General features: G+C 39.6%; 1 protein-coding gene across 1 annotated transcript; it reads right to left on the bottom strand.

Annotated features, from left to right (window-relative positions):
• Positions 1-6,190: 6,190 nt before the first annotated feature.
• Positions 6,191-10,184, bottom strand: LOC130597151 (trace amine-associated receptor 2-like). Its single transcript, XM_057405428.1, is given in 5 exon segments — positions 6,191-7,079; positions 7,081-7,159; positions 7,162-7,439; positions 8,328-8,420; positions 9,407-10,184. Coding segments are annotated over 3 exon segments (915 nt in total). The 5' UTR covers positions 7,256-7,439; positions 8,328-8,420; positions 9,407-10,184; the 3' UTR covers positions 6,191-6,337.
• Positions 10,185-16,039: the final 5,855 nt, after the last annotated feature.

Raw genomic sequence — 16,039 nt, 5'->3', positions numbered from 1 at the left:
ATAGAATAGTTAGGGTTGGAAAGGACCTTAAGATCATCAAGTTCCAACCCCCCTGCCATGGGCAGGGACACCTCCCACTAAACCATATCTCCTTATATCCAATCTAAACTTCCCCTGTTTAAGTTCACATTTCAAAAGAAAAATTAGAAACTTAAGGTATTTTAAGCTGGTAAAAAAGAAAAGGAGAAGGAGAAGTGTTGCACTGCACAGCACTGGCAGAACAAAATGAATGAAAAGTTAACTCTGAAATACAAGCCAGCAAGTAGCCCATCCTGTGAAAAGCATCAAACGGCCTTCAACCGTCTGAATGTGGTCCATGCAAAGCTGCCTTTTTACACTGGACAACTTTTTAGTGTCACAAAGTGGACAGCAGTGGCTGAACTCTCCAGGTCAAGGAGCAGGAGAGAGCATGGCAGGTATTAGTTTAAATATCCTTTTGCATGTTAAAATCCAAAGCTGCTTTGAGCGCTGTTTTTCTCCATCCTACATTTTGGTGTAAATGTGTAATTAGAATACAAGTGAAAGTACTTCTCCTTTCTTACCAGGAAAAAAAATAATAATTCTTAGGGTTTATATAGCTAAAAAGTCATGGGTATCTCTTGAGGAGCTGCACATCCTTTTCTATATCAGTTTTCTCTGCAGTGCTTCATTGCTGCTTTGTTGCTGCTGCAGCCATGTAGAGTGACACACAATTGATCCAGTAGAAACATGATTTGAATAGGTTACCTACATGGAAGAATAAGTAAATTATTTTAATATAATAGTTACAGCTGTATATGCCTTCTCGTCAGGAGTTTCTTGGAACAGTTACTTTTATTACTTAATTATAACTAAAACTGATTAAAATTACAAAAAAAAAACCCCAAACTATACCTGAAAATTTGATGCTGACCAGTGAGCATTAATTTATCTGAACTTATCAGACTTCTTTAGCACATTTTAATTTTGAATGGAAAAATAATGTCTGTAAATTAAAAACTAAAGATCTAAATTAAAGTTTAGATCTTGAAAAATTTATTTTGGAAATGCCACTGTAGTGTCTCTAGAGAATTATATTTGGATGTTTTATGTTATTGCTTACTTAACCCCCAGATCATGCCTGCCTTCAGAACCATAGTTATATCAAGTGACTTCATGCTAAATATTTGTTACGTGCTCTGCAGTATTAAGGTATAAACTAGAAATCAACACAGAGCTTGAAAAAATAAGTGAACCTGTTTCTCAAAAAGTTTTCAGCTGGTGTTTTTGCAACCCAAGGATTTGACTTTCTTTTTTTTCCTTTTTTTTTTTTAACTCCTGCCTTAATAAAATATGTCAACCTTCTCCAGAAAGCCAACTGTATCCTGGGCTGCATCAAAAGAATTGTGATCAGCAGGTCAAACAAGGTGATCCTGTCCCTCTACTCTGCTCTCATGAGACCTCACCTGGAGTATTGTGTACAGTTCTGATGTCGTCAACATAAAAAGGACATGAAACTGTTGGAACAAGTCCAGAGGAGGGCCACGAGGATGGTCAGGGGACTGGAGCACCTCCCGTAGGAAGATAGGCTGAGAAAGTTGGGGCTGTTCAGCCTGGAGAAGAGAAGGCTGCATGGAAACCTCGTAACAGCCTTCCAGTATCTGACGAAGGGCTACAAAGATGCTGGGGAGAGACTCTTTTATTAGGAACTGTAGTGATAGGACGAGTAATGGGTTAAAACTTAAACAGGGGAAGTTTAAGTTAGATATAAAGAAGAAGTTCTTTACTGTAAGGATGGTGAGGCACTGGAATGGGTCGCCCAAGGAAGTTGTGAATGCTCCATCCCTGGCAGTGTTCAAGGCCAGGTTGGACAGAGCCTGAGGCAACATGATCTAGGGTGGAGTATCCCTGCCCATGGCAGGGGGCTGGAGCTAGATGATCTTAAGGTCCTTTCCAGCCCTAATCATTCTATGGTTCTATGATTCCATGGTTCTCCTTAAAGCTGCTTTTACCTGTAGACTCCACAAGGGGGTAGGAAATCCTTTCTCACAGTTCATGCTGTGACAGAAAAGATCGGGGAAATAAAAAAAAAAAAATAAAAAAGTGAGTTTAACTATTCTGACTGCAAGCAGGCACTACAGATAATACCTGCGAGTTGCTGAGCTGCAAACCATTTAAAAATAAAAATATAGCACTTGTTTGAATAAAGTTCACTGGCTTTGAAGACAGCTCTGAGTATTACACTTAGAGGCATTGCAAAAGGGAGGCTGCGGGTGGATTACCTGCTGGGATGCTTTTAAGCAGGTCTTGCTGTCCTGCATGACGAAACTGGGTTGTACCAGAGAGAAAAAGGATCATGGGGGTCTTCTCAGACTGAAGAGCCCACCTGGATGTGGGAACTTGAACTTCCACCTGAATCCAGGATTGGAAATATATTCTTCAAGGAAAACATTAGCTCTTGCTTGAATCATTCATGGTAAAAAATGTACAAGTCCTAACACTTCTGACTGCTTCCCTGAGAAGAAGAACATGGTCTAGGTTTAATATAGACCAGAATTCATGCTAAAACAGTCCATCATGCAGGGTGTAAAATAGATTAAATGGTGAGCATGTGTTTCAGGAAAATGAAATAAAACAAAACAAAACAACTTGCCATATTAATATTTAAGGAGAGGAATAAATAAAAATATCTACAGTGCTTGCATCTGAACATAAATGGTACACCCCATTGAACTGAATGTAACAAATGTTATAGTAAGAACCACAGACACTCAACTCAGGTTCTCCTGTGCACCAGCAGAAAAAAAAAAAATCCCTGTTACTGTGCCCCAGGTTTTGTGCAAAGCAGTGCTTTGTTTAGCACCAAATTTAGCACCAGCATCAATTTTAACAGCAGGTGAAAAAGCATGGCATGCCAGAAAGTCGTTTAGGGACCGAATGCCACCATCTGACAGATCTGACAATCCCCTTGGCCAGAAGAACTACCAAAGAAGATCTAGCTGCAAGCTGCAAGTTGGGTATCAAGACTGACTAAGTAGATACTCCTTTAACATCCAAGGGCATACATTGGACACACACAAGGAGATAACACACTGTAGCCTCACAGATAGCTCGAAAGTGTTCCTTGGAGATTTCTGGGAGAAGTGTTGTCTTTGTAAGAGATGTAATGGATTGGGCTGAATCTGAATGATTTATGCTATATGTTAAAGAAGTAATTAAATTCTTACTTAAAATGTCTCTGACTTCATCATATGTCACCAGCTAGACATGTAATATGTAGGACTTTCAGAAATTCCTAAATGTGGACTTAGAGCCTTAATTAGACACCTAACATTAACTTAACAGAATCATAGAATCATAGAATCCATTAGGTTGAAAAAGACCTTTAATATCATCAAGCCAACCGTTACCCCAGGACTGCCAAGCCCACCATTAAACCATGTCGCTAAGGGCAAACAGATGTCCCATCAAGATCTCTCCTCATGGCTGCCCCTCATGATCTCCAGTCGCCACCACCCCTCATCTGTCTCGTAGCGGCCCACACTGTAAAGCTGCTGTCCCTAACCCCCATGCCAACCCTCACACCCAATGGCTGATGCAGCTATCCTCTCATGACTGCCCCTCACTACCATCGCTCACATCCTATGGCTGCCCTTCTTTCCACTCACAATCATCCCTCGTGGCCGCCCCTCCTTTCCCCTCATGATCTCCCCTTGGCGCTGCCCCTTCATTCTCCTCATGATCTCTGCTCAAGACTGTCCCTCCTCTCCCCTCACGATCTCCCCTCATGGCTGCCCCTTCACAGAATCATAGAATCATAGAATTAGAACAGTTAGGGTTGGAAAGGACCTTAAGATCATCTAATTCCAACCCCCTGCCATGGGCAGGGACACCTCGCACTAAACCATGTCACCCAAGGCTCTGTCCAACCTGGCCCTGAACACTGCCAGGGATGGAGCATTCACAACTTCCTTGGGCAACCCATTTGAGTGCCTCACCACCCTAACAATAAAGAACTTCATCCTTATATCCAATCTAAACCTCCCCTGTTTAAGTTTTAACCCATTACCCCTTGTCCTGTCACTACAGTCCCTAATGAAGAGTCCCTCTCCAGCATCCTTGTAGGTCCCCTTCAGATAATCTCCCCTCATTGGCTGCCCTTCCTCTCCCCTCATGATTTCCCCTCATGGCTGCCCCTCCTCTCCTGTCATGATCTACCCTCAAACCGTCCCTGTTCTCCCCTCATGATCTCCCCTCATGGCTAACCCCGCTCTCCCCTCACAATCTCCCCTCATGACGGCCCCACACCCCTCATGGCTGCCCCTTCTCTCTCCTCATGATTACCCCTCATAGCTGCCCCTCATTCCCCTCAGGATCTCCCCTCATGGCAGTCCCTCCCCTCCCCTCCCCTCATGGCCACCCCTTCTTTTCCCTCATGGTCTTCCCTCATGGCTGCTCCTCCTTTCCCCTCATGATCTCCCCTCATGGCCACCCCTCCTCTCCCTTCATGATTTCTCCTCATGGCCAGTCCTTCTTTCATCTCATGATCTCCCCTCATGGCGAGTCTTTCTTTCACCTCATGATGTCCCCTCATGGCTGGCCCTCCTCTCCCCTCATGATCTTCAAACATATTACTTTAACGTATTATTATGTGACTAACTGAAAGGATTAAAACTCACTCTGCAGAATCCTTGAGTACAGTGGCAAATACTGCTGGCAGCAAACTTTGTGAAGACAATTAGAAAGGATCTGTAATTGCCTCCAGTCTAGTGTTATATCTATTTTTTCATGGCCCATCATCTGACTCACAGTTTCACAGACATTTAGTATTTGTTAGCTTTCAATGAAAACTCCTCCTGGGCCAGTTTTTAACACAAAGACAGATCTGATGGCCTGCAGCTCTCTCTGAATAAGCCACATGAAGCTGCATGGGGACATGACCTGGCACAGCTGGCTGCATCCCCACAACCTGTCATGGACCTTCCCACTATCTGCCAGCACCAGCACATTGCCGGCTCTGTGTATTGCCCCCAAACATGGTGTATTTAATGTGGTTCAGTGTTTATTGTATCCAGCCCTGCTCTGTTCCCTGCCCTGGCTGTTCTGCTAGTGGCAACTGTGCACAGAGAGAGTATTTGCATCAAGTTAAAGACCTTGGGTTTATGTTTCTTATTAAAAAAGGTGAGAGCCTTACACACCACCCCAAACAAGTCTGTGACCTGCCAGCTCCTTGCTGTGTTTCAGGGTTGGTGTAGAAACTGGGATTCTCCAGATCTGAAGTAGAATGAATGTCCTGATGTTATCACATATCCAGTAAAAAGTTTTCAGCAAAAGAAATGACCAGCTGTCACTGGCATGCCATACTAATACAGATTTAATAAGCCAAGAAGAGAATAAACATGTGAGTGGCTTTTTGGTAGTCACACTTCAGTAAGGGTATACACTGTATGCACACTGTGAAAGGTAGGTCAGAGGTAAAACTCTGAATCAAAAAACTGCAGCAGCTGCATTCTGTAATGACAACTCAGGCAACCTGATTTAAAGTATGTAACTGGTCTGAACTCTGACAGTGGCTCTTGCTGTCTTCAGAGGGAGATCAGCATGGCAAGGACCTCAATTAGAGGCTCCAATTCAGTATGAAAGTATGGTGGGCTAAATAGGGTGGGCTGTCAGCAAGCAAATTTTATAACATCTTGAGGCTGACATCTAAACAAAGAAAGGACAAGCACATACCTGAGTGTAAGCAGTACTCTCATTCCCAAGTATTCGTCCCAGGTACAAAGCACACAGAGGATAGGTGCTGAAAACCCAGTTCTACTGTTTTCAGGGGAAAAGATCAACTTCAAGCCAAAATTACATCCAAATTCTATCTGCTTGGGAATAACAGCAGACTCTATACATCTGCTAATGTCCCAGTCACAAAAGGGTAACAAAGAGTCTCACCATATGAGCCTAGGGTGTACTCAGTTTAGGAGATTATTGATGGTGACCCTCAAGGAAAATTAGATGCATATATACAAGGTGAGGTGAAATACTGAGTTTCTGGACTGCATGTAGGTACTTTCTGAAGTTAGAAAACCAGATGTACTAAATATTCTAGAAAGACTTAAACTTCTGAAATGCTATCAGGACGTTAAAAAGGAAACACAACTGGTAAACAAATATATCAAGTGAGTCTGATTTTATTAAAGAAACATTAAGATGATTTTACAGGACTGAATTAAAATAAAATTCATATTGTGCATTTCAGGCTTCTACTAATATGGATAATTCATATTATTGAATATTGAATATTCAGCAATTTTATATATATGTATATAATGATATTCAGTAACCCACAGTTCTTCATTTCTAGAGCTGCTGTCTATAGTAGAATCTATTACTGTGACTGATATTCAGCTAGAAGTTTTATTGTACGAAAATATGGGTTAAATATCTTGCCTTTTAAGAGAAATGTTTTCTGAAACCATGGATAGAAAAAGCCATATATTAAAGGATTACAGAAATAATTTAAATACCCAGAGCAGTTTAGAGCATCAAACAAAGGTAAAGGAGTAAAGAAATTTAAAAATGTATCAATTAAGATAGTGAAAAAACAAGGAAACCAGCATATTAAGAAACCCAGCATAACTATGCTCAAAGTCTTTGCAGCTTTCCTATCTTTATTCCCAGAAAGATCATTTGTCTTATTTTTTGTTTGTCTTTGTGCCTGGCTCAACTCACATGTGTGCCTTTGGGATACTGTTAGAATTTTAACATAAATCCCTATCATTATACAAGAAGGAGCCAGTAAACCAATTGTGAATAAAATAGTCCCCCATCGTTTGTTGAACATAATAGGACATGAGCTCAAGCATTTAACCAGCATTTCATAGCCCTCAATTCCAGAAGCATAAGCTTCTGAGAAAACCACACCAAAAGCAAAAGCCGCAGGCACTGACCAGCACACTACTAGGACTTGTTTTATGGTGATGACAGTCATGGTGCTGGTGTAATGCAGAGGATGGCAGATTGCATAAAACCGATCCACAGCAATGGAACAAAGATGGAAAATGGAAACTAAGCAGAGCATGAGGTTGAAACTGTAATGAACTTTGCAGAACATCATCCCAAAATACCACAGACCTCACCATGCTATAAGGCGTAATGGCAAAGCCCAGCAGAAAATCAGTGACAGCCATGGATAGGAAGAGGAAATTGGCGGAGAATGGAGCTGCTTGAAATACGAGATAGAGACAACTATGGCCAGATTCCCTGAGATGGTGAGAATGAAGGCTGCTGTTATGTATAGATACATTACCCCTCATACTCCAGGTGACCTAAAGGTCTTAGAACAGGACCTATTTCCAAAGTCAGAGCAATGAGTCAAATCACTTGAGTTATTTGAAGAAAGCATAATCAATCCTTTATTAAACTTTTCTATTGGAGATGATGTTCCATAGGCAAATTTATTTTCATAAGTTTCTGTAAGATTCCAAATCCTAACATGAGAATACAATATAAAGTAAGTCAAGAGCATGAATTCAATTACTAAGCAAAATGCAGTAATTCAAATGCAATTTTTTTCTTGTCTTAATGAATAAATTAATGAGTATTTTCAAGGGGCAATATATTTCCTTCATTTATCTGGGGAGAGCCATACCCATTTCTTCTACCTCTTTTCCTGATAGCTTGTTTTAGACTAAGAGCAAATTTAGAAACAGAATAAGAAAAAGATATTCTTCTCCACAGCAATTTAGCCTACTTAAAAGGAACTTGGGAAGCAGCTTGGTCCATGGAATTTTTCCAATAGGTATCACCCTGGAATTAAGAAAATACAGAAACAGAGCAGCAAAAGATCAAAAAGAGTGTTTGGCATTCAGTTTTATAGGATAATCCTACCTGCATCTCTTTTAACAATACCATCAATAAATTCTTTAAGTAGATGTTTTCCTGTTTTGTTATTTTCCTGCAAAACTGCAATGTCAGTAAAAGGCAGACCATCTCTGTAATTTGGCTCAGATCAATGAAAGGTGGGAATTTATTTTTCTTTCATGACATTACATTTAATTCCCAGATTTTGAGTTAAAAATATGTACATAATTTAGGGCTTTACATCAACAGGAGATAAACAAAGACAAGTGTCTGATTCCAAAGACCACTATTTTTGTCTGCTCTACTAACTCATTTACTCAATGTATAGAGGAGTTATATTGATGAATTTAGGTAGATACAAGTTATACTGAAATGAATGTTTGAAAGGAGAGGCTAAGGATGAAGGTGAAGGAAAGATATTCTGGCTTCTATTTATCTTAGTAGCCATTACATTCTTTCACATTTTTTGGTAATTACAATTTCTAGTGAAACTTAGAAATGAAATATTTACTAACCTTGAAGGTTACCATCTTGTAATTTAACAGGCTGCAATGGAACTTTCCCTCATGCTGACTGCATCTGTAGCTTTCACATGATGTACAGAAAGTCTTCCCCATCTGTTAGCGGCGAGAAGAAGCAAGACACGCCAACCCAATATGGGTGATAAGCAAGCTTCTACTTTATTCGTGGCGCACATCGCTTATATCTGCGTGGTGTTAGCCATGTCTACTAGTCACAACAGTATTGGTTAGTTTTACATGGCTTCCTTTACATTCTCCTCCCACATCCGGTTTCCGGTTACCTGTGAGGCCTACACTTTGCTTTGCTCGCACAAGGCCTCTAAGAATCCATGGTCTTGCTCTTGGAGCCATTCTGCAACACCCATCCATTGTGGAAACAGATAAAATGAAGTGTTAATTCAGGTCAGTCTATCATCTGTTATTGGACAATCCATTATTTATAAAGAAATAAAAAATAGTACAGGTAGTATTTATTTGCTACAAGAAAAGACAAAATTAATTCATAGTTAATGTGAGTAAGTGGAGTCCTCTGAGGTTAGAGGTGGATGTTCAGATTTAATGCTGAGGCTTTTGCAGGTGGATTGAAGATGCATTACAAATTCAAAGGTAAATGACTGCTGTTCAGCACAGGCAGGGTTTTTATCTGTGATATATAGTGTGTAATGAGAACAGGGCAGAAAATAAACATGTCTTTTAAAATTAATTAAGGGAAAATTAAGAACGCTTAAAGGAGTCTACCTTTATGGTAGCTGCTTTGAAGACAAAAAAGGAAAATTTCTCTTGGAAATAGAACACAGATCTCTGGGATTATCTACAAGAGAATCATTTGCAGACTCCTAAAATAGTAAAATTTTGTCACTGTGTACAGCAGAACTACTTTATCTTTGAGATCTGACAGTATTTTTGAGACAGGCATGTGTAGTAACTTTATTTTTAAGTAATCAAGTGGAAGATATGCAAGTTTTACACAAATGATCCTTTACTGAAAGAAGTAACTAAAACATTAATTGTTGCAGAAAAATAAGAAGAAAAAAATAATCTGTGGAAAGAGGCTATAGTTGGAAAAATATTACCTTCAGAAAGCAGTGTTCCATGTGCCTCACCATTGATCCTCTTTTCAGGATGGACAGAAGATAGTGATGGGAGAACAATTTGACACCTCACCTTTCCGAAATGAAATGCCTAAAACCTGCTAAGAAATGTACAGGAACTGAAACCTTTTCAAAAGAAACTGTTTAGCTGGGTTAAAGCAAGACTACAGAAAGGTTCTTAGAAATTGCCCTTGAGAACTGGTCACGTGAAGCACTGCTGTACTGCAAAGGCAGCATGGAGGGAAAATTTTTGTAGCTATCACTTTCTCTGGTAAAGCAGTTGAGTTTTATTACAAATGAGTTAAGCCTATGAGTTTCCTACATGTTGTACCTCATAATTTCCATGCTGTTCTTAATTATTGATTGGTGAGAAATATTTGGTTAATTACTAACTGCTCTTATTCCTCTGGGCTGTCTTCAGCAAAGCAGAAATCACAGCAATAGAGAACAAAATGCAAGCTCAAATTTTCTCAACAAATGTTTTCTCCTGATGGTAACTGAGAAAGTATGAAGGGTTTAGGATGCACTTTGTTCTCAGTGATCTCTCTTTAACCAATGGGTATCTTCTAGTCAATATGTGGTGAGTACTCAGTGTTAAAGGAGATTGACTTTTCCTATACCTATGGGAAATAAGAAGTTGAGACACCTAGGAGTGGGTGGTAGAGCTCCCACTGCCTAAGTTACCCATGGATCTGGTCTCGTAGGAAATGATTTGTTTTACGTAGGCTGTTGCACAGTTATCACACAGAAATATTTTCAATTTCCCATGCATGGCAGCATGAAGGTGAAAAAATTGTGTTAAAACCCCTACAAAGTAGGAAATCACACTTAATTGGAAAAATCTGGTTCTGCAAGACTATGTAACATTATGCAAGACTCAGCAAATATTATGAGAATTAAATTTCACAAAATCACAGAATCGCAGAGTGATTAGGTTGGAAGAGTGCACTCTGCCCCATCATCCAGATCATTAATGAAGATGTTGAACAGGATTGAGCCCACTGTTAACCCCTGGGGTACACCACTAGCTGCTGAATTCCAACTAGTCTTTGTGTCAATGATCACCATACTCTGGGCCTGCCTGTTCAGCCAATTTTAAATCCACTTCCCTGTCTGCTAATGCAGCCTATACTTCATTACCTTTTTTACGAGGATCTAATGGGGGCCAGTGCGAAAAGTCCTGCTGAAGTTTAGGTAGACAGTATACACTGCTCTTTTCTCGTCTACAAGGCCAGTAATTTCATCATAGGAGTTTATAAAATTAGGTTATGTTTAATGGAAACAGACTAGTAAAAAAGGTGCTTACATATGCTGTAGGCATAATCTTTTTCTGAATTAGATGCAGTAGTGTGAAAGTAGTGTTATAGATAACTAAGATGATCAGAAAAACAGAAGTAAAAGACTTGTAGAACACTAAGTATCTTATGTTTGACTGTATCTAGTATTTTTTCCTTGTTGAATGAGTATTAATGCATTGCAGATGACAGAGATGGTGCAGTGTCAACAGCCAACAGAAGTTAATGATGTAAGGAAAGCCATATACTTCGTAATATTTACAGTTTGACAGCCCATTCTTTTCTGTTTGAACAATGCACTGATGTATTTATTTTATTGAGCAGTTTAAATCACCCCATTTTAGAACAAGGGTTTCCTTGTGAGGCATCTGGAAGGGTCCTGCTTGGAGAATTGGTGCTCCTTCTCGTCCCCCATGCTGCTGCATCTGAGAGAGACTCAGCTGCAGGTAGGACCACCGTGCATAAGGCCATAGCAGGTGGCAGCCTACAGACTGTAGTACTGTGTTGCAATCACAAAAATACAAGCTACAGGCACTGAGGCGGAGGAACAGGCGCCAGTCCATGACTCTGAAGTTTATTGTCAGTTCTGAGCGAAGTATGAGAGGAAGGTGACATTGCAAATTGTGCTCACCAGTGGCAAAATGAACAGACATAGGTTTACTGGTGAAACAGCCTTTCATCATGCTGGAGTAATTGCTTTACACAAGTTTTTAGGGAAGTTAAAACATATGAAATCACCCACTGGAGACTCATTTGTTTTGCAAAAGGTGGCCATCTGGGAAGTGTTTAATAAGGTCACTAATTAAATGTGTTGATAAGGAATTTAACAATACCCTTTGCACTTCATTTCATGATGACAGTTTGAGATTGCAGTAAGGTACATCCTGATTCACCAGACCTAACTCAGAATATGATCAGACAACAGCATGAGGCATGTTTTCTTGTGCTCTCCTAATTTATCAAAGTCTTGGGTTCAAATAGAGTCCCTGCAGCCTCATTAACACATCTCATTTGTACATTCCCCTCACAGCAAAAAATAGCTTTGCCCTGCCTGCACTTACAGCTAATGAGAGAATGTAACCTTCATTAAAGTTGCTCTTCTAGAGAAGGCACTCTCTAAACTGAAGGCAAGGAGGCTGTCTGGGGAAGTGCCACTTTTCGTTAATAGGACACCAGAGGAAAAAGTTCCTTCTGAAAATTTCTGACTTGTGCCATGCACGTAGCTGACTTACTTATAATGTAGGTTATTAAGATTAAGGAAAACTGTCTTCTGTGTGTAAATGAAGGTCACCAGCAGTCTGTGTGTGGAAGCCTCTTGTTATTTCTGCAGAGAATAAATGTTGGTGACATCTTGGCAGATGTCTTGCAGGACATTTGTTGGTCTATATGCTGCAAATTTCTTCTTCCACAAGAATTTGTCTTGTAGAATTCTACAATTTATTTTCCTTTACACTACACTGACAAAAAAACTTTTCTGCCCTTTTGCTGCCAAGGTATAATGGAAGAGCCTGACTAATCTGAAGCTTTATCTGCTGTATAAGCAAATTTCTTTTCTAGCTGTGTCTAGATTATTTCAGTGCTAGTAGTTTAGCACTGTTATGTGTATTTATTACTGGTTTTAGCTAAAGCACAAACATGGAGAGAAACATTTTCTGAACATCAGTTTAGTCTACATCCGGGGAAACAAATATTGCTGTCCTCTTGTGTATATAATAGCATGTCCCTTCTGCAAGTCTGTCCTCTTACAAAAGTTTTTAATAAAAGTTATTTCAGCATTTGGCAGCAATATTCATCGTTGAAAATCTGGTTTTCCTTTAATTACAGAAAAATAATAGTATTGTGAAAAATAAAGACCATTAGCATAGTAATAGTAAAATTATTGTTATGGTTTAAAATAGTTGTCTAAGTCAGAAAAATACTGACATTGCAATTCAGCCAGTACTAATGTATCCCATTTGCTTCAGGTCTTTGTGGCCTCTGATTACTCTGGACAGAACACAACAGCATAATTAATTTTTTGCTATATTGAAACAAATGTGATTACAATCACACCATGCCATTAGAAGCTAAATGGAAGCTGAATGTAGATCATCTGTATCTTGCAAAACTCTGACAGCTACCTCTTAGTAGCCTGTGATATAAAGAGGGATTTTCAAGTAGTGTCAGGCAGTGGAACCTGAGTGCGAGGGACAGGGTTCATCTAGAGGCACTCTCAGGAGTACGGGACACATGGAATCCGAGTATATTTACTTAGTGTTCGAGTTGCCTTTTGCTTCCCCTTTTTTCTGTACACTAAGGTTTAACACCATCTCTGCTCTTTTTCACCTCACTTTATCATTTCATATACCTTTTCCTTCACTTTTGGTTTGTATCTTCATGTTTCTTTTCCTGACTGTCATTCCTTCTTTCAATATTGTTAAACAGTCTATGAAGCCAACCAGGAAACAATTAAGGTGCTATCTCTAGTTTTCTTTTAGATTTAAAATATTAGTAACTTTTTCTGTATTGTTCTTTGACAGAGAAAATGTTTAGCCTAAAGAAATAGTCTCCTATGGAAACTTTTTTATGAAAAAAATTCTTGCTTTCAGGGAATATTTTGGTTGTAGAACAGAAAGAAGACTCCGACCAAAAGACTGAGCAAACTGAGATCAAGTACGCAATTTTGCTTGAAATAGAAACAAAATAAATCAAAACTCAAGTGGCGAACTCTTCAAATGAGATGAACACTGAAGAATTTTTCAGAAAAAAACAGAACACTTCCCTTCCATATTTAATTACAAGGTTTAAAATTTAATAAAATGGAAATATGAAGAAGCATATTTTTAAAAACTTTTTCTCCTACCTTTCTCCCTTCATGCTGGATAGAAGTCTCCTTTTGTCACTCGTTTGTTTTCACTTAATTGAGTGGGGTTCCTTCCTTTTAAAAACCCTCTCAAAAGACAGCTGTGCATCTTCACCATCTTAGCAATTCTGGGTAACACAAATTTTGTCAGAACAGGCACATAATCCACAGCTGGAGTGGCTTCCAGAAACCCAAGGCTCATTGCTGGAGGATGCTGGGTGCAATGAATGGTGTTCTTGGCCCCTTGTCTCAGGAGCAGTTGTTAAAAGTAGCTCAAACTGGTCATTTTGCTACCTACTTCAGAGCAAAATCATGGCTGTGGCACTCATATTTGTTTAACCAGCCTTATTTATAGGTAAATTATACTCATTTGAAGTATGTTTACTTTCTTGATTAAATATTGTGGTCACATTGTGAGCAGCCCAAGTTTATCTAGGTGCAAAACAAAACCTGCCATGTAGTCTAAAGGGAGACTTCTAAAGTAAGCTTCTAAAATACAGCAAAATATGTAAGTATATGTAGGTTACAGCAGCATATAATACTTCCTTGACAAGGTATATTGTGTACAGAGTAACAGCCTAGTTCTGATTACTGAAGAAACAGGTTTAATCTAAGTCTACTCAGTTAACAGCCATTTTCAAGATACAGCTGCTAAAAATGCATTTCAGGAGCATCAGTATTTTTGCTCTACAATGGACCATGCAATCTTTCAAAACAGCGATACTACTGAACATAAAACACTAGACTGTTTATATGGTGACCATCAGCTAAAGTCCAGTTATGTGGAGTACCTCAGGGACATATGCAACAAGGTAGAGTAAGATACTACTTCTTGCGAACTTATTTGTTTTTTAAACATAAAATAATTAAAATGGAAAACAGCATAGAAGGGAATGGAAATAGCACTTTTGCCGACACCAAACTCATTTGAAGTATGTGTTAAGTAATGATTCTGTCCTATAGAAAGTGACAAAATAGGGTTTGGAAATGAAAATTGTTACTATGAAAAAAATAAATGGCAGGACAGCATTGATTTCTATTGCAACCCTTTTGGCTTGCATTTCTAATCTGGTCATTTGGTAGAAAATATCATTTTACAGTGCCCATTAGACAGAGAAAGTTTCTCATTTTGATATGGTTCATTTTAAAAACTGGGTCTCTGTGAGTGGAACCGTGGTTTCAAAACTGCTGGAAAGGTGGCCTCATGGTTGGAGAGTAATTTTGAAAGCATGTAACTCCACTCAACATCTATGCAGTCATCAGGACAAAAAAGCACAGCATTACAAAAAATTAACTTCTCAAGTTTCCATTCATACGTTTGAAATCTGAGGGAAAATGCACGGATTCCAAAGGAGGGACTAATTAAAAATAATTATCTCATTATATGGGCTAAATGGGAAGGTGGAATGAGAGATTCCAAGAAAATGGTTTTGCAGCAAGCAAAACCCATCCATCCAAAACCAAGAAACAGTCTCTGCATGGGGTGGGGAGGTAGAGTGTATGTGGGGTGGGTTACGTATGTGATAGCCCTTGCAAGTAATACCATAACACAGTCCATTACTTCTGCTTAATAGCAAAGGCTGCTCCAGCAGACAGCTGTGCCAGGGTTCCCTGGAGGGCAGGAGTAGCCCCTTGCCTCTTTCCCTGGCAGGGTGAGCAAATCCCCAGCATAGCAGAGGCACCCATTCAGTGAGGCAGGTCCCCTGTAAACTCTTCAGTGCTCCTGTGCACCCACTAATCTCACAGGAAGGAATTTAGGACTGTGGCTGGTATGTAGATATTTGATGCTCCCCAAGCATCACCTCCAATGCAAAGGTGAACATGGAGGAGGGAGGCAGTGAGCAGTAAGCAGATATAATCTCAGCTTGTCATTCTATATCCTCATGGCCCTGAAATAACTTCACAAAAAATTAAAGAGGCTTACTCCGAACTCATCGTTGTTCCTGAAAAGCTTTGCTCCCTAGCTATGTTTCTCTTTCAGCTATCGGGAATGAATGGATATTTAAATTATCTTCTCAGTGACCACCAAGACCTCATTGCTGCTGATGCTATCGATGTTCATTACAGAAAGAACACAGTGATATGTGTAGAATAACAACTATTATCTTCAGCACTAACCATAGAAGATTCATCTCTGAAACAAAATAATTTACCAGATTAGCATGGACTGCATGTCATGGAGATGGTGCCTGCTCAGGAGTTATTTCCTCATCATTAAGAGGTGTTGATTGCCCATTTATATATCTTTTACCACACCAGAGGAGCTATAAGCAAATATGGCCAAATAACAAATCAGTAGCGGCCAAACTGCAACTTGCTGCTTTATAAAGCACAGCTCACTGATGAGCATCCACCCCTTCAAACAGTAAGAGGTTTAGTATTGCTGTGGAGCCCAAGAAGGAGAGTCCTTTCAGGAAGAAATAAGCCCAGCGAGAAGAACGGAACCTCTTTGGATCAGTTTGTGTGCATCAGCTGGTG

Source organism: Pezoporus wallicus, unplaced genomic scaffold, assembly GCF_028554395.1.
Source record: "Pezoporus wallicus isolate ANWC-B61680 ecotype Strahan unplaced genomic scaffold, APGP_CSIRO_Pwel_v1 contig_3817, whole genome shotgun sequence".
NCBI classification, from domain to species: Eukaryota; Metazoa; Chordata; class Aves; order Psittaciformes; family Psittacidae; genus Pezoporus; species Pezoporus wallicus.
The sequence above is the reverse complement of the archived record's forward strand: the minus strand, read 5'-3'. Positions and strand labels throughout refer to the sequence as shown.